Source organism: Phragmites australis, chromosome 3, assembly GCF_958298935.1.
Source record: "Phragmites australis chromosome 3, lpPhrAust1.1, whole genome shotgun sequence".
Taxonomy (NCBI): domain Eukaryota; kingdom Viridiplantae; phylum Streptophyta; class Magnoliopsida; order Poales; family Poaceae; genus Phragmites; species Phragmites australis.
The window spans coordinates 3,657,148-3,674,795 of NC_084923.1; the positions used below are offsets into that span (position 1 = coordinate 3,657,148).

General features: G+C 43.6%; 2 protein-coding genes across 3 annotated transcripts; one reads left to right on the top strand and one right to left on the bottom strand.

Annotated features, from left to right (window-relative positions):
- The first annotated feature begins 6,719 nt into the window (after window positions 1-6,719).
- On the top strand, window positions 6,720-13,349 carry LOC133911626 (FH protein interacting protein FIP2). Of its 2 annotated transcripts, XM_062353954.1 has the most exons (11): window positions 6,720-6,918; window positions 7,012-7,121; window positions 7,198-7,332; window positions 7,417-7,569; window positions 7,801-7,884; window positions 8,077-8,123; window positions 8,251-8,324; window positions 8,639-8,697; window positions 9,120-9,179; window positions 12,805-12,885; window positions 13,079-13,349. In XM_062353954.1, the coding sequence occupies exons 1-11, from the start codon at window positions 6,870-6,872 to the stop codon at window positions 13,130-13,132; spliced, it is 906 nt and encodes a 301-aa protein (XP_062209938.1). In that variant the 5' UTR covers window positions 6,720-6,869; the 3' UTR covers window positions 13,133-13,349. The 2 variants fall into 2 exon arrangements, with proteins under 2 accessions (XP_062209938.1, XP_062209939.1); XM_062353955.1 differs by lacking the exon at window positions 9,120-9,179.
- Window positions 13,350-15,092: 1,743 nt separating this feature from the next.
- Window positions 15,093-16,755, bottom strand: LOC133910897 (uncharacterized). The gene is made up of 2 exons (XM_062353134.1): window positions 16,036-16,755; window positions 15,093-15,924 (listed from the first exon to the last, which is right to left on the bottom strand). The coding sequence occupies exons 1-2, from the start codon at window positions 16,271-16,273 to the stop codon at window positions 15,311-15,313; spliced, it is 852 nt and encodes a 283-aa protein (XP_062209118.1). The 5' UTR covers window positions 16,274-16,755; the 3' UTR covers window positions 15,093-15,310.
- Between the last annotated feature and the right edge of the window lie 893 nt (window positions 16,756-17,648).

The following is a 17,648-nucleotide window of genomic DNA, read 5'->3' on the forward strand; positions in this document are numbered from 1 at the left end:
TCTTTCCTGTGAATGTCAGGTGCTCATCTCCCGATTGGTCCGTGCTTCGAAGTCCTGTGAAGGGAGATGGCATTGGCATGCCGTTGGATCATGGTAATGTGTCCCCAACTTCCCATTTAGTGTGAGTAGTGGCCAGTCATACACGGGAAGGAACAGGCGACCCGTGGTAGACGAAAAAGGCTTGCCAGCAGTAACTCTTCTGATAGGAAATTTGGATATGAGAGATACGGGATTTTAACGTGAAAAAAATCCTCTAATACGGAGATGAAAACAACGGTAAGAGAACTTCGCTGCAAAATTTGAGACATAATATGCTAACATCTTCACTGTAACTTGGAAGAGAACTTTTTTGTCTGAATTTTTTTGTCACGGTATGGAAGAAGCGTGTTGCCCGAAGCAGGGATTAGCTAAGACGACCCTGGTGGAGCTAGCCGGTCATGGTTGCGAAGGAACTGCAAATGATGCATGCGTCGTGAGAGACATCTGGGTATCAGACAAGATCTGAAAACATCACTTCTTGGATCATATGCTAAACTGTGGACGATGACAAGATTAACTAGCTGTACATCAGGTTGCGACTTGCGAGCTGTCTCTTTTGTTCTCACTGTGTGCATTTGGTGAGAACTCCTTGGACTTTAATAAATAGAAAGCAATCGTGTGCATTTCTGCCCCCTGTCAGACTTCGATCCATGCCGGAACGATTAGTCCGGTCATAGAAATATAGTACAGTGAAGTCGTTCATTTCTGCGCTAATTGAAAGGCTGCAGTCTTGTCATCACATGTTTTTTTTTCTTTTTTTTAGAGAACGAAAAACGAAGAACAGCGGGGCAGACGACCCTTGTTTTCGTCTTAAGAAGATGAGAAGGCTGAAACCCGGGGCGTTTGGGTGAAACCCAGCTCACCCAACCGTTGTTCCCGTCAGCTCTATAATAGTGTGATTAATTGTTCATAGAAGTTTTATTCGAATGGACTGTATATTTAGTATGTGAGGAAGCAAGTTGAGTGGAATCATATTTACTAAAAATGAGAGTGTTTAGTTAATTGTATTTATTTGGACAGATTGAGCAGGGATTCTGTTTAGTTAGCTAAATCTGAGGTTGTATGAGAAATCGTATATGTTGAGATTATGATTGGTGGCCGAATCTATGTGACATATGGACTCACCTGCACATGCGGATGCAGCACAATTATATCTGTCAAGTTTGGCTTAGGAATGAAGCTCGATCACACTATCAATCTAAATCCTAGATGGTATTGTATATTTGTACCTACCACCTCAGACACAAACTATGGAAGCAGACAACCAAAAGAACTTTTTCTGCGTAAATATATGCTTCCACATGCTAAGATGGGTGTAACATCCTAATTTTTTAAATATTATTTTGCTTAAATTGATAGAGTTCTTTTTCCTTTCTTTCTCTCCCTCTCTTTTTCTCTGTGAGTTTTCTGGGTGTTTTGTAATATTTTATATGCATTATGCCTTGCTTGCTGCATGCTTGATACGATGACATTAACCTATACTATGCTTTTTAATGTATTATCTTAGTAAGAAATTTTGATTTTTTTACATTATTTTTATTATGAATTCTAGCTATTGATTAATTGTATATGATATGGATTCTTTATTTAGTTATTTAATTTTTATAGTACTTTTTTTCTAAGACTATAATTGATATGGATCTTTCTTTTTTCTATTCTAACCATAGTTTTAATTATTATTTATTTTTATTTTATTTGAATTATTTTTTTAGACATTTGCTTACCAAACTATATAGAAATCAAACTAGTGATTTTTCATATATTTTAATTCCGTATTTATCTAATTATTAATCGTATTTGATATGGACTCTTTAATTAAATCTAGACTATTAGATAATCATAACAATGAGTGATCTAGATTTTTTTCTTTCTTTAAATTAATATGGTAATTTTATGAACTCGAGAGTAAATATAAATACTCCTTTTCTCTTTAAATATTAAGATAATAGATGTAAAAAAAACAATTCTAATCAGAATGGCCATCTCTCTCTGAGAGTTTTTTTATTAATATATTTTTTAACATAAATAATTAAATAAATGTATTTCATAATTTTATTTTACAAAAATAGACCCCAGTTAGGCCTTACCATCCCGTGAGAGGGCGACAAGCAGTCCAACACCCGTTACTGTGGATTACCGCTCCTCAGATGGCGGTTACGGTAAGTGTAGCGCCAAAATTACTGTTCACAATACTATTTTCCATCTTGTCCGTATAAAAAAATAGTCTTCTGTTGCTTTAAAAATTCTAAATTTTTTTTACGTGTTTCATAATCCATATGCAACCCATTTTAATTAGATTCACTTAAAAATAATTAAAATGGGTTGCACAATAATTATAAAATACTATTTTATACAGAGAAGATGGAGAGATAAAATAGCCCCTGTGAACTGTAATTTTGTTTCACCGTTCCTTTTAAAGTGAAGTGTTGGTGGTGTACTGTTCACCAGCTGAGGAGCTGTAAGGCACGGTATCATCTGACGAACTGCTAACCGTCCTATCAAAATATGGTATTATTTAGGTTAGAAAATATAAAAATAAAAAAGCTCTCTCTCTCACGCCACCCTCAGCCAAAGTCAGCATGGCCCATCCTTCTCTTCCACCTCTCCCACCTGGGCCATGCGCAGAAAGGCCAGAATGGCCTGGTCATCTTCTTCCTGGCCGTGCGCAATCAGGCCAGTAGCCCAAGCCAGGTCCAACTATGCGTGCACGTACCTGTTCGTCTCCCACAGCCCTACCTCCTCGCATTGTTCGTTTCCTCTCCCAGACCACCATGGAGTGCCAGCCGAGCTCGCATAAATGCACATTCCGGTGCACTAACGCCCAGAAATGAGCAAAATGGGTCACTCACGCCACCCTCCATCAAATTCCACCACCAGAGTTGGGAACTGTCGCTTGTAGTGGCCATAAAATCTCTCCAAACATTTTTTTTTATTTCATTCACTCTCCGATTCCCCTCTCCATTCCTATTATTTTTATTTTCTCTAATCATCAACAACTTCACTTTAAAAGGATTCGTAAAGTGAAAAGAGAGAGAAACTTGTCTTGAGGGAATGATCTTAAAAATCCCTTCATGATGTAAATCGTGAAGATAAATCGTTAAAGTGCTGGAGAATGAAAATCCCTTCGTGAAGTGATTTTAATCCCTAACGGGATCACTTAGAGATAGTCTAACCACGAGCTCCACTTCACCATCTTTATACCGTGGTTGCGACTGTTCGACTGCCTTCCCAACCCTATAAAAAGCACAACATCAAATACCTGGCTACGCTAAACACCTCTCGACCACCTCTCACTCCCTACCACCCTATAGGAGCATGTTCGCACCATCTTCTCCGGGTCTGGCAAGGACACTCGCCGATGCCACTATTCCGATGAGAATTTTGTCAATGAGTCTGTAAAAGATTTGTTCGCTGAACCGTGCTGACCATCCCCCTTGTACCATTTTTTTTCTGGAACCTTCCTTTGATCGTCGGACGTGAAGCCGCTCCAGTACACCGAAGCCTCGCTGGTGTCGTACGTGAGCCATCGTCGTCGTCTTTGTTACCTCGCCTGCCATCGAACCTAGGTGATGGACTCCCCACGCTGCATTGAGCCTCTTCCTTATCAATAATCCTGCACGATGCATTGTGTCCGTGCTTCCTAAGAACTTCAACAGCTACTCTAAACTATTGTAGCCCAGTGCTAGAATGAGCGTACGGACTTCTTGTGGTTGGAAACAAACAACACCTACTCTAAATTTTGCTTCAATTGCTATAGAGGTGCAAGGAGGGAGTCTGCGTATTTGCCGATTGTCTCATATCCCTATCACTATTTATATAGGATGACTGTAGATTTAAAGGGAGAGTTATTTTAATTCCAAATTTATCTAATTATTAATCGTATTTGATATAAACTCTTTAATTAAATCTAGACTATTAGGTAATCATAACAATGAGTGATCTAGATTTTTGTCTTTTTATATTAATATAGTAATTTCATGATTTTAAAGTAAACATAAATGCTCTATTTTCTCTTCAAATATTAAGATAATAGATGAAAAAACCAATCCTAATCAGAATGGTCATCTCTCTCTTACGCCACCCTCAGCCCAAGTCATCATGGCCCATCCTTCCTGGGCAATGCGCAGGAAGGCCAGAATGGCCTGGTCATCTTCTTCCTGGGCCCTGCGCAATCAGGCCAGTAGCCCAAGCCAGGTCCAACTATGGGTGCACGTACCTGTTCGTCTCCTACAGTCCGACCTCCTGGCATCGTAAGTTTCTTCTCCCAGACCACCATGGACAGCCAGCCGAGCTCGCATAAATGCGCATTCCGGTGCACTAACGCCCATAAATGAGCATAATGGGTCACTCACGTCACCCTTCATCAAATTCCACCACCAGAGTTGGGAACCGTCGCTTGTAGTGGCTATAAGACCACCCCAACCATATTCCTTTTATTTTATTCGCTTTCCAATTTCCTTCTCCATTCTCATTCTCTTTATTTTCTCTTATATCCAATAGTTTCCTTTCGAGAGGAATCACGAAGAGAAATGAGAGAGAATACCGTCCTGAAGGGAATGACCCTGAGAATCCTGTCGTGAGGAGAACCGTGAAGAGAAACCGTTGGAGTACTGAAGGGAACGAGAATCCCTTCATAACGGAAATCTCCCCCGCGAAAGGAAGCCCTTGGAAATTGCCTAACGAGTTCCACTTCACCGTCTTTATGCCGTGGTTGCGACTGTTCGACTCCCTTCCCAACCCTATAAAAGGCACATCATCGATTACCCAGCCCTGCTAAACACCTCCGGACCACCTCTCACTCCCTACCACCCTATAGGAGTGAGTTCGCGCCATCTTCCCCGGGTCCGGCGAGGACGCTCGCCGATGCCACTATTCCGATGAGGATTTTGTCACTGAGTCTATAAAAGATTTGTTCGTTGAACCGTGCTGACCACCCCCCTTGTACTGTTTTTGTCGGAACCTTCCGTTGATCATCGGACGTGAAGCCGCCCCCAGTACACCGGAGCCTCGCTGGCGTCGTACGTGAGCCATCGTCGTTGACTTCGTTACCCCCGCCTGCCATCGAACCTAAGTGGTGGACTCCCCACGCTGTATTGAGCCTCTTCCTTGTCAACATTGTGTTCGTGTGCTTCCTAAGAACTCCAACAGCTACTCTAAACTACTGTACCCCAGTGCTATAGTGCTTACGGACTCACTGCGGCCGGAAACAAACTCCAGCAGGCTCTGCTACAGGGGCAATACAGTGATAGAGGTGGGAGGACTGTATAAGGGGAGTGAGAATAATAGAAGATAGTAAATAGTGTATATGTTAGAGACAATAATAAAGAGTATTTTAATAGTATTAGTGAATATTTTAATAGTATTATAACAAATAAAATTTTAAAATATTTATTGAAGATGACCTAAGTCTATTTTTTCTCGAACCATCATTTACTATTTTTAAAAAGAAGAGTACTAAGCACGATGCCAGACATGATAACTTAGATGTTTTCCTAATCAATTGCCTGTGGCACATTGTTGGGGGTCATGTTTACGGGATTTTACTTTAAATTTTATCATAATGTAATCACATGCTCAAGATAATAAATAAAGTTAAATAAAGTTTGCAAATTTGGATGTGACTATCTATCTTTGTGTTTGTGTTACTGTATGCATTAACTTTTACTAGACTAGTATAGATAATCATAAAGAATTCAGAGTTTTTTTTTCGGGTTCCACAATATAATAGGCTCATCCAGGGCTCCAGGCAACCAATGACGTTCTAATTGTGTCTACAGGGTGCACAAAAGCCAGCCGCACTAAAGAGCATAGCAAGGCTGCAGAAAACTTTAACTCAATATAAACCATTTTTTATATTATAGTCATGGATAGAAAGAAGGATTCAACAGACTAATTAATAATCCTGTTTGGTAAGTAGGGCTTCTTTTGAAACAAGGTACGTCAAAAAGACGGCTACATCACGTTAGGAGTGAAGAAATTCAACCAAAAATAAAACTAAGTTCATTTAATAAAAAGTGAGTAAAATTAAAAACCTACTATTTCAACATAAGTACTATAAAACTATAACTTTCGAACGCACTACAATATTCTTGCAAAATTACAATTATTTGTTTTACAGGACTATAACTTTTTGAGCAAAGTAGTTGTAATTATGAGAAAATCATAGTTCCATGACACAACCTAATTTTTTTAAGGGGGCTAGTGAAACAGTTGGTTCTCGGCGCTGACCCTCATGCAGTTGATCTAGATTCGATCCCCGACGGTTGTCTTTGGAGGCGCTTGCTCTGCTACTGGGTGGATGTGAGCCTCCATATCGAAAAAAAACAACCTAATTTTTTTAGCTCTGTGATATGTGTTTAAAAAGTTGTAGCAATATGCTATCTATATCAAAATAGTTTTATATTTTTGAAATATACATATAAAACTTTAGTCCATCCAATACACTCAACTTACAAACATGTATTTATCCTCCATGGACTCTTGACAACTGAAAAATTCGAGGGAACATGTGGAGGATGAACTTTTGGACCTGGTCCAGTCAATTTATAAGTTTCATAAAATTAGGGAAAAGGTTTCACAAAAATAACCATGTAAAAATATTTTAAATACATAATAAATTTATTATAACCCCATAAGAAATAAAAAGGGAAGGGAAATAAAAAAAAGAGAGCAAAACCCAGCCGAAGTGGAGCGGGCGGGCGGAGAAGGTAGACGAAGGAACTGGGCTCCCCCACCAGAATCCAGATCCCCCCTCCGCGATCCGTCTTATCGCTCCTACCTCGCCGCCGGTGCCGAAACCGTCGACTCGGGCAAGGCAAGCCACCGTGCCGATGCAGTCGCTGGAGCCCTCTTCCTCGTCGCCGGTCCTCCTCAACATAGGTCGGTCCCTTCTGCCGTCGAATCCACCGCCCGGGCGCGAATCAGAGGCGTATTAGATGCTTTGATGTGATGGTGGCGGTTGCGATGGTGCAGGGGGCAAGAAGTACGCGACCACCGTCGAGACGCTCACGCAGCGGGAGCCCGACTCCATGCTCGCCGCCATGTTCAGCGGCCGGCACAAGCTCCCGCACCACGCCACCACGGTATGGTCCATTAGTGGAGGTCTCTAATTGCTGCTTCTTTCAGCTGTGGCCTCAGCGGATGAATGGTTGTGTGCAGGGAATGGTGTTTGTGGACAGGGACGGGAAGCATTTCAGGCATGTCCTCAACTGGCTCAGGGACGGCGCCATCCCTGTGCTTTCGGAGTCAGAGTACCAGCAACTGCTGCGAGAGGCAGAGTACTACCAGTTGCTCGTAAATATAAATGTTCAATTGCGTCTTGTTTCTACAGTTTACTGATACAATTGTTGTCACAAGCTGATGATTGTCTTTTTATAGGGTTTAGCTGATTACGTAAACGAAAGGTTGGGCTGGAAGAAAGTTGACAATTCGGAGGCTGAATTGACACGAAAGGATGTGATCAAGTGCATCCAGGCCCAGAGAGTCAGATTCCGTGGAGTAAATCTGTCTGGCCTTGATCTATCTAAGCTTGTAAGGTCTTGGAGAGACTTACTTCTGTTGTTCTCTACTGCCATTATTGATTATTGTTTATTTGTCATTCTAAGTCTGTAGAGGTTGCTACTCTGATTCCTACATCGATCTGTTACCTTATCTTCATATGGCGTCAAGGAATATTTTAAAAGTGTTGAACTCTTTTCTTTACTTTCTTGTAGTTTACAACTTGAAACTTGAACTCTAAAAATGTTTTTTTATGCTCTACAGGACTTGTCGGAGGTGAACTTCGGTTATGCATGCATTAAGAATACCAATTTTTCATGTGCTAACCTCTACAAAGCAAAATTTGGGGTAAATAAATTGCACCAAGATCCGTTACTGCTGTTTATCTGCTTCTTGCCAGTAGTGAGCCAGAGCAACTATGCTAACTTACCCATCTGTGACAATAAATATTTCAACTGCTGAGTTAAGTCCTTATCTGAAACTACTGCTATAAATAAGAAGTATTGTACTGATAATACCTTGCCTCCATAATCTTATCAGCACGTGGAAGCTTCATCTTCTTCATTTCGAAACGCAAATTTGCGTGAGTAAGACACTCCAACAAGCTACATATAGTCTTTTACATAGGCTCTAAGATGAAAACTTCCTTTTTCATTCTATTTCCCTTTTTGCTGGAATTTTGCATTCATTATGTTCCCCAATTTGGGATAACAGGTGTGAGTTTATTGGAGCAAACCTTCAAGAATCTATTCTGGATGGAGCAAACCTTCGAAGTGCAAATCTGCAAGGTACCTAATTCTCCCCCCTTTATCATGTTTAACTTGTTCGATTATTATTTTGTTATGCTAATGCACTGACAACATTGGTAAGGAAAACGCTGCTCGCATTGATCGTGTTCCTCCATTTTCTTTGTTTCTAACAACTGTACCATTGGAGTAGATCTTTGTCAGTTATACTATGTCTATACCACTGCATGTGCAATTTGATTTTTCCATATTCTTGAAAGATCCCTGATTGAGTTGCTATAAGAAATATTGTTTCTTAAGACTTAATAGCAAGTGATATATGTTAAAAAAATTTGTATACTCTGTCTATTTTGCAGATGCGTGCTTAACACAATGTAGCTTCATTGAAACAGATCTTCATTCCGCTCATTTGCAGGTCTGCAAACTATTGTGTGTGAAAACTCTTCTAACATATTGAGTTTCTGTTCACATACGTTATGGTCAATGTAAATATCATGATGAACAGTGGAATAAACCAGAGTTTATCCTTATATTTGTTCTGTTGTTGTTGGATTTTAGTGCTAGTGCTGCTGGTGTTTAGATATCTATAGTTTATCCCTGGCATATATTGTGGCATCCAAAATGTGGCAACAAAATCCAGTGCTTACCAAAGTATTAACCACATGCAGGAGACATGCATGTTTGTTTTTCGTTCACAGGAATATTCTGTGTTATTTCCCTAGATTGGCGCAAATAGAAGATTCATATGAACTGTTTGTTTGTAAGATAGAAACCATGAAACTTGGAAGCTGATTATTTATTTCTTTGCATCTTATGGTCAATTTAAATGGATTTCAGACTGCTAACCTTACGGGTGCCAACTTGAAAGGAGCTAACCTTGAAGCAGCCAATCTCAAGGTAAATTGAAATTTTTTGTCACACGATTTTCTAGGAATGTTGATGTTTTTGCTTGTTAGAACTGAAGCAACTTTGTGACAACCATAATGTCACACTCGGTTTCAAAGGAACAAACCAGATGCATTCCACATATATGCTAGGATAAGTTTCCATACATGCGGTGACGTCATAATTGAAATCATTATAGTACCATTACATAATGATAAGGTTCAATACAAAAGGACCAATATGTCGTAAAGAAAACACTAAGTTAAATCAACGGTAGTGGGTCTTCCATCAAACCACAGGTGTTGTCCGGAGGAGCGTCAGCCTAGACCATCGTCTCCAGGTTGAAGTCTTCCTCCTCTTAGAACTTAGTTCCATCGTCCGGAATATCCTCGAAGTCTTCACCCTTTGAGTAGCAACAAGTGGTTGGGAGGAAGCAAACGTGAATACATAGAGTACTCCGCAAGTGTTGGAAGATATGCCATGAGGGCTTAAGATAAGAAAGGCTTAACTCAGGTTTACTCCATCTACACCATCCTATCCTAGGACTCAAAAAGACTTAGCAGTCATATTTACTATATATGATGACACCAACATTAAGGGAAACAGCTCACCGAATTCCATCCGACTACCATACTCACCATGTATCCCACCACGTGGCCACCAACTCATCGGGTTACCACTACCCGACTACCAGAACTAACAAAACAAGATCCCCCACTAATCATAAAGAAGTCTATGCCCGCTCTTGACCGTGAGCACAGCTAATATATCAGTTTTACACTATGCAGAGGTTCCACACTTTACCCACAAGTCGTGATTCTCGTGTTGCTTTACACTTCCGAGGTGTAGAGCCGGGGTCTCACTACAAGGCTTTTACAAAGCGCCTCCATATCTCTATGTATCCATTAAGGTTTCACCGTTAATAGGGATTTCATCTACTGCATAGGTCCCATCTTGTGACACTCAACAAGCAACTGGTGCGTACAAAATAAGTAGAACATCTAATTAATTGGCCAGACCGTACCCATATAAGCCGTGTGGTTGCGCTGTTATGTCGGGTTACATGCTTTACAAATTGGTCCTTAGGATCTAAAGCAGGTACTTTCACATTACCCAATGCGCACACAGCAGCCATACTAACCAAACCAACCTGCCTAGATCCCTATGATCCATGTTGCTACAAAGATTATCCAAATTAGTTCATGTTGCATAGACCATTTAACATATTAACATTTAAATCATCAGACTCGACAGCATGACTAAGCATTTCTACCCTTGACACCCAAAATACAACACAAGCGACAAGAATAATCATGGAAGTATCTAGTACACCCTATACATGGGATTTATATTGACAAGCATGCAATAGAAGAAAAAAACATGCTTTCCTACAATAGGGTCAATGTGATCAATGCCACTTGCTTTCAACAACGAGTTGCTCAAACTCTTCAAAAGTCTGGTCTTGCAAGTTCACAAACTGCTCGTCTCCTATTGCATTCGCGAATACCGGAAACAAACGAATATAAACATCTAAGAGCAGTACACCAAACAGTAACAAAGCACCGTAGAAAGCCTACGAACGGAAAGTACTCGTTAATACAATCGTGTGAGCGCAAGAATCGCCTAAAACAGAGCTCGTATGAAAAAGTTATAAAGTTTTGAAGTTACATGGGTCTTTCTGTAAAAGAGACTATTTGGTAAAATAGAAAAATTCTAGGGATTTATTTGTAAAAGTTCAGGGACCAAAATGTAAATCTATAAAACTTTAGAGGGCTAAATGTAAAATAACAGTACTGATAGGGTCCTTTTTGTGAAAACAGAAAAGCCCAGGGGTTAAATTGTAACAAGACCTTATTTCAGAGAATAAAATTATTTATTTTTGTACTAAAAATCCTAATTAATGATGTCACCAGGATGTCAACATGCTGACTGGGCTACACGGGCTGACGTGGCCGTGCCACGTGGGACGAAGGTGCACGCGTGCAAGCACATGTGGCAGCGCTGACTAGGATACATCTATTTAAATCTACACCACCGATCTCAAATCCGACGGTTACGACCTAACTGGGAGAAGGGGTACGTGGCTTCTAATCTCGGTCGTTCATCTACGATCGGATGACCGAGGGCGATTGGGGAGGGTTTGGCAATCGATGGCGACAGGAACACGGTGGCGTCATTGCAGGCATGTTCGAAGCATTGCAGGCGACACACGATCTAGCGCTACGGGCTACCAAACGTGACGAGAAACGGTGCAATCGAAAGAGATGACGGCGGGGATTCTCACCGAGGGCTTCACGACGGCCGGAGATGGCTCGGCGGTGGTCGGCGACGGAGAAAAGCGGCGGCGGAGGTCGGAGCTTGACGGGAACTCGGATACGGCGATGGGAAGAGGAATCCGAGGGGCGGGGAGGCTTGCTGGGGGTCTTGCAGTGTTGGAGAGCCGGTCAGTGTGTCTCGGGGCGCAACGGGGAAGTCCGGTGACGGTAATGCTTACCGGAGCTCGGCGGGAGACAGCTTGCGGTGGCGGAACGGCGTCAAGGAGCGGCGGAGAAGGCTTCCCATGCTCCTGCGATGCTGGCGGCGTCCTCAAACGCAACGGGGAGAGCTTGGGCGCAGCAGACGGTGCACGGCGGTGCTCTGCGTGCCAGTAATGGCGCTCGACGCGTTTGGGCGATGAGTTGAGGGAGAATGGGAGGGTGGCAGGTGCTGCGGAGGCTATTTTATATCGCGGAGAGGGAGCGGGGGCCATCGCAGAGTCATGGTGTGCGGAGGTGGATGTGGGCGCGATTTTCGGCCGGTGGTTGCGAGCGCGGTTGCAGCACGGTGACGGGAGAGGGATGACACGCAGGGCGTGGGGCCCATGCGTCAGCAAGAGTAAGGGAGGGGGAGCGAGCTGGGCTACGGCACGCGAGGAGATGGGCCAGGCCGGCGAGAAAACGGGCTGTCACACATAATCATTAAGCATTATGCTAAAGGCTTCAGCTTATCAGGCTCATATTCTAGTGTGGTAAACATGATCTGTGTAGTGCAAACTGTCTTTTGCATCCTTTTCACGTTCTCTGTTTCACACCACATGAATAACTGCTTGAAGGAATGTGCTATCTGACGATGGAGCAAAATTCACTTTTAACAAATCTGACATGCTCTCTAGGTAGTACATACCCATTTCTCACAATTCCCGAGTATTTGTAATGATATTTATCTGTTTGACTCAACCTTGAAATGAAGAGGATCAGTGGATATGTTGTTTTTTGCTGGCATAAGATCAATGAGTAGGATATTCTTCTTTTGTAAAATGTTGATCAGTTCTTAGAACTTCAAACACTATTGCAAGTTCTTTCACCAGGAAGGAGCACCTGATATGTTTACTAATCATATCAACTGATAGTAGTGCTAACATAAGCCCATCTTTTCCCCCCAATGTCTACTTCCTAAGTATGTACTCATTTATATGAGTGAAACTGTACTAATCCCCATTAAGATGTGATGAAATTGAATACACGTTTTTTTTTTTTACTTTGTCTGGAATCATTTCATATGACGTGCCATGGGAGTCACTTTTTTCTGTATTGAAACGTGCAGTGGTGCACAGACAATTGGACATTAACAGACAATTGAAGCTTATTCTAATTTGCAGGGTGCTAAGTTGTCGGGTACAAACCTGCAAGGTGCTAACCTTCAGCGAGCTTACATGCGAGAAGTTGATTTGCGTGAAACTGTACGTTCACGTATTTTTTTCTCATTTGCTAGTTTTTCCCGGACTTACCGTAATTACAAAGCCTAAAGGATCTTGGGCACTTCTGTTTACCTCATGTTTTGCGCATGTAGTTGCTACACATCTCATGATACCAGACTATCAGACAGGCAGATTTCTAAGCTTGAATTTTAACTATGTTTACTTTGGTTAACAGCAATTAACTGGTGCTAAGCTTGGAGGTGCAAATCTGCTTGGAGCTATCAGGTGATGCAACAAGAGTCTACAGCTTGATTGTGTAGCTTCATATTGTGTATACTGTACTTTTATTGGAGGTGATGCCTGCAACGTGATTTTGTATGCAATTCTGGTGTTAGTTGGTCGCAACTGAGAACACATGTACATCAGGAAAAAAATGATTGGCTCAATGTTATCAATTACACCAACAGTAGATCAGGTGTGCCAAAAAATTGCAGTCATTGATGGGATTTGTGTGCCGCATTAGCTGGTCATTGTACACTGCCATCTGATTGGAAAATCGTTAGCGAACCTAAGCTAGCTGTTAGAGATCTGAATAAGATGTATCTTTATTATTTTGGGTGCAAATTTCTGTTTGGTGTTGATTATGGTATCACGTCACTATGAGGAGTCTGCTCTGCTTCTGAATTCTGCACGGAGCCCATCAGCGTAGCTTGCACTTCATCCTTGTAGATGCAGCCAGATTCATATATTTTGTTGGAGCTAGTTTATATTCAAACGGGTGCGAACTGCGAAGTGGTGTTATGTGCCTGTCCTGGTCTGAGGAGCAAGGGATTGCTTCACGACCAACGAGCATGGCCTTCACGTCGCTCGTGCGCTGTTCGTCTTGCCCAGGACGCTCCATGGATGCGGCCCCGGCGTCCTCCTTGCCCTCCTCTCTTCAGCTTCTGCAGCAGCTGCCTGCTGTGCACTGGTGTGTGACACTGTGACCTTTCTGGTCTTGGCCGGCGACGCCTGACGCCTCCCGAGTTTGCCGTTGGCTCCTCGGCCGCTGCCGTCGACAGCCTTGGCATGATGATGTGGAGGACGCCGCCCATCTCGAGCCTCGCGCGGCTGGCGCCGGCGTCGCTGCCCTCGGGGACGTGGAAGTCCATGCAGAAGCGCACCCACTGGTTGCCGCTGGCGCCGAGCGGCCGCTCGCCGCTTATCCAGACCAGGCTCCCGAAGTCGTCGATCTGCACCTTGAGCTGCTCAAGATTGAACCCTGCATGCGCGCGAACGCAGACCAACGATTGTAAGATTTTTCTCCAGATGGATGAATGAACTCCACGAACATTTTTCTAGAGATGTATGTGCGCGTGCATGCCTTCGGCGGAGAGATTGACACGGATGGTCAACTTGTCGGGATCCTCCTGCAGGCTGTGCGGCGTCACGAAGTCGACGTACGTGCGCGCGGCGGCGGCGGCGGCGGCGCACATGGCTCTTGGCAGTATCAGACGGGTTGAGGTGGATGCAGATCAACCGAGGTGGTGGCTTGGTGCTTTCAGAAAGATTCAACTGGCGCAGTAGCAACACCACTTCAGCAGATCATGGCCTGGGCATCGATGGCTGAACCGGTTTGGTGGAATCAATGTGAGTATGTGAAGGAACGAGCTGAATTGAGGATGCAGGAAGCTTTCGTCTGTTACGTGTACATATACAATGGGGTGTGGAATCTGGAGGAGTGCAGCACGGGAGCAGGGATTGCTTCACGAGAAGGCGTTTTCAAGAAAGTAAGGCTAGTGTAGCTTGGTTGCTTTGGGTCCATCGACGCTTTGATTGTGCAGCTTCATATTGTGTAAATACTGTACACAATTTTATTGGAGATAGTAGCTTATGCCTGCACCATGATCGTCTGGTCTTAGCGGTAGAGTATTATCAATCGAGAACGAGCATAAATTCCCCTTAATGGCTTGCGGGTGAGGTGGCTTCTCCCACAACTTATTTTGCACCGAGATTTGTGTACTGCACTTCTGATGAATCTCAATGCATTTTCGAATCGAGAACACAAGTTCATGAGAAGAAAACAACCCTATCAAGTACACCAACAATTGATCAGGCATGCGTCAAGATTTATGACATGTAGCCATGTGTTAAAGCAATGATGGATTACAGCACACATGAGTCAACTGCATCAAGGCCCGGTGTTATGAGGCACCGGTGCCATAGACAAATTTTTCGGGTCTTGTTGTGGACAAATAAAGCATCTGTATTACTTTGCCCCCAAGTTTCAAGTTGGTTTTGATCATGGTATTATGTCAGGAGTCTGTTACCCTACACGGGGACAGTGTTACTTGCACTGGGATGGGAAATCCTTTTGTCCATAGCATATAGAGATCGTATGCACAATCACCGAATGATTTAGCTGCAGTAGCATCACATTTACACATTATCCCAGCGGCTATCAGGTATAACCGTTGTTGCATCGCGATCAGAAGTCAGAGAGCCCGACAATACGATTGTCTGCCAGCGCCGTCTCAGCCGATGGATCCATCAACCTGTACCTAGCATACAGGCCGGCGCCAACCAGGGCCAGCACCACGGCCAAGATCACGCACACCATCCTTCTCCGGTCCTTGGCAAAGCCGTACGCCGCCGGCCGAGCGGCAGACGTAGCCGCGCCGGCGTTATTGTTCGTGTGCTGTACTTCGTCTTGGCCAGGATGCTTCATGGATGCGGCTGCGGCGTCCTGCTCCTTGCCCTCCTCTTCTTCAGCTTCTGTAGCAGCCGTAGCGGCAGCAGCACCCGCGTGCTGTGCACTGGTGTGGCCTTTCTGCTTGTCTTGGCCGGCGGCGCCACCGGTGTTTGAGCCTGCCACCGTCGGCTCTTCTGCCGGCGCCGCTGACAGCTTCGGCATGGTGATCTGCAGGACGCCGTCCTTCTCCAACCTCGCGCGGATGGCGCCGGGGTCGCAGCCCTCGGGGACCTGGAAGTCCTTGCCGAAACGCCTCCACTGGGTGCTGCCGGCGCCGAGTGGCCGCTCGCCGCTTACCCTCAGCCTCCCGAAGTCGTTGATGTACACCCTGAGCTGCTCCTTCTTGAACCCTGCATTTATGCACGCACGCGCACCAACAAATGTAACTTTTTTTATCTAGATGGACGAATGAACTCAATGAACATTTTCTATCTAGCAGAGATGTATGTGTGCGTGCATGCCTTCCGCGGAGAGGTCGACGCGGAGGACCACCTTGTCGGGCTCCTGCAGCAGTCTGTGCGGCGGCACGAAGTCGACATACGTGCGCGCGGCGGCGGCGTCCATGGCTCTTGGCTCTGCCCGGCTGAGGCAGATGGTTTCAGAATAGTTCAGACGGTGAACGGAACGAATTACGATGGAATCGATGTGGCGGAGGAATGGGCTGAACCGAGGTTGAAGGAAACTACCGTTCGTGTGCATTTATACTTGGGTGGTGGTGGAACTTGGAAGAGTGCAACACGGGAGGAAGAGGAATGCTTCATGGGAGGACGTTTCCAAAGAAGGCTACCTAAACTTGTTGCCTGGCGGACAGGTTTGTAGCTCAATGGTAAAACTCTATAGATGGAAGGAGACTTAAAAAGTTTTTAAAATAGACCGCCGCTGTGGGGATACATCTATAAAAAAAACTCGATTACCTTCAGACCGATTCATCAGTGATACCTTTTCTTGCCTGACTCCCGAAACTTGCTTGCCTTCCACAGCCACAAGGAATAACTCACTTAGTTTTCAGTTCAACCCCCTAAACTAATTTTCGTTTACTGGCATCCCCAGAGTGAGCTGTGAGTGGCAAGCTTGACGAAACTGGCAGGAACTCTTTGGTCTGGTGTTACTATACTCTGCAGCTTCGTGTATGCTCTGCAGTGAAACGTTGTGCCATCTTGTAGAACTACTGTAAACGGTGCAGACCTGCAAAAGGAACTTGTTAAATGCTGTCGTTTAGGAATAAGTCTGTCAAGATGTGAGTTGAGAATAAAAGATTTTGGCAGTGGATATATACTAATACGTTGTACATATGTGTTCCTTTTTTTTTCTTTCCCCCATTTAGCAAACTAAGGAAAAAAGGATCAGTGTGTCCCAATCACTAATTCACTATCTAACATTTGAGTTGAATTTTTACATGTCTGAAACAGGCATCACACATTTGCAGAAACGAAGCTCTGCTTCAGGGGATGCTCACGCATCATGTGTAAGCTCATGACTCTTCACACATCATGCACCCTATTTGGCACCTGCAGAAGAACAAAAGATCCAAGATGAAGCAAGCAGTGTCAGAAAACGAATTGAAGCTGAATCACACACCTCACGGGAAATCTTGCTGACCTTCTGTTGTGCAGCTGAAAGCTCATGTGCTGCCCCTTCTGAATTTCCAATAGAACGACCATGGTGTCTGCTTGTTTGTTGATTAGAGGAATCTGCATTTGTGGTGACCAAAGGGGCATATGGCCAGCTCTACCTTTTTTTTATCATCAGAAACATCTTTGTTCGTGCACTGGATCCTCATTTAGTTACGGGCAAAATACAAACTTTTCTGAAGATTGTGAGGAGTTGTTCTGAAATTTTCATGCTGGAACTAGGCATTACAATTTGGCGCCGGAATTAGTACTGCATTTGACAGACATTTTCATGATTGTTTCCAACTCTCTCTCTCTGGATTTTGCGTTGTATTCGAACATGCTGGAATCAGGCATTTACACAGGATTATGCAATAAATGAGGAGATACTCCCTCCAATTATAAATACATATCGTTTTATAAAAAATTATATTAAACTTTTAAAACTTTTATTAAAAATAACT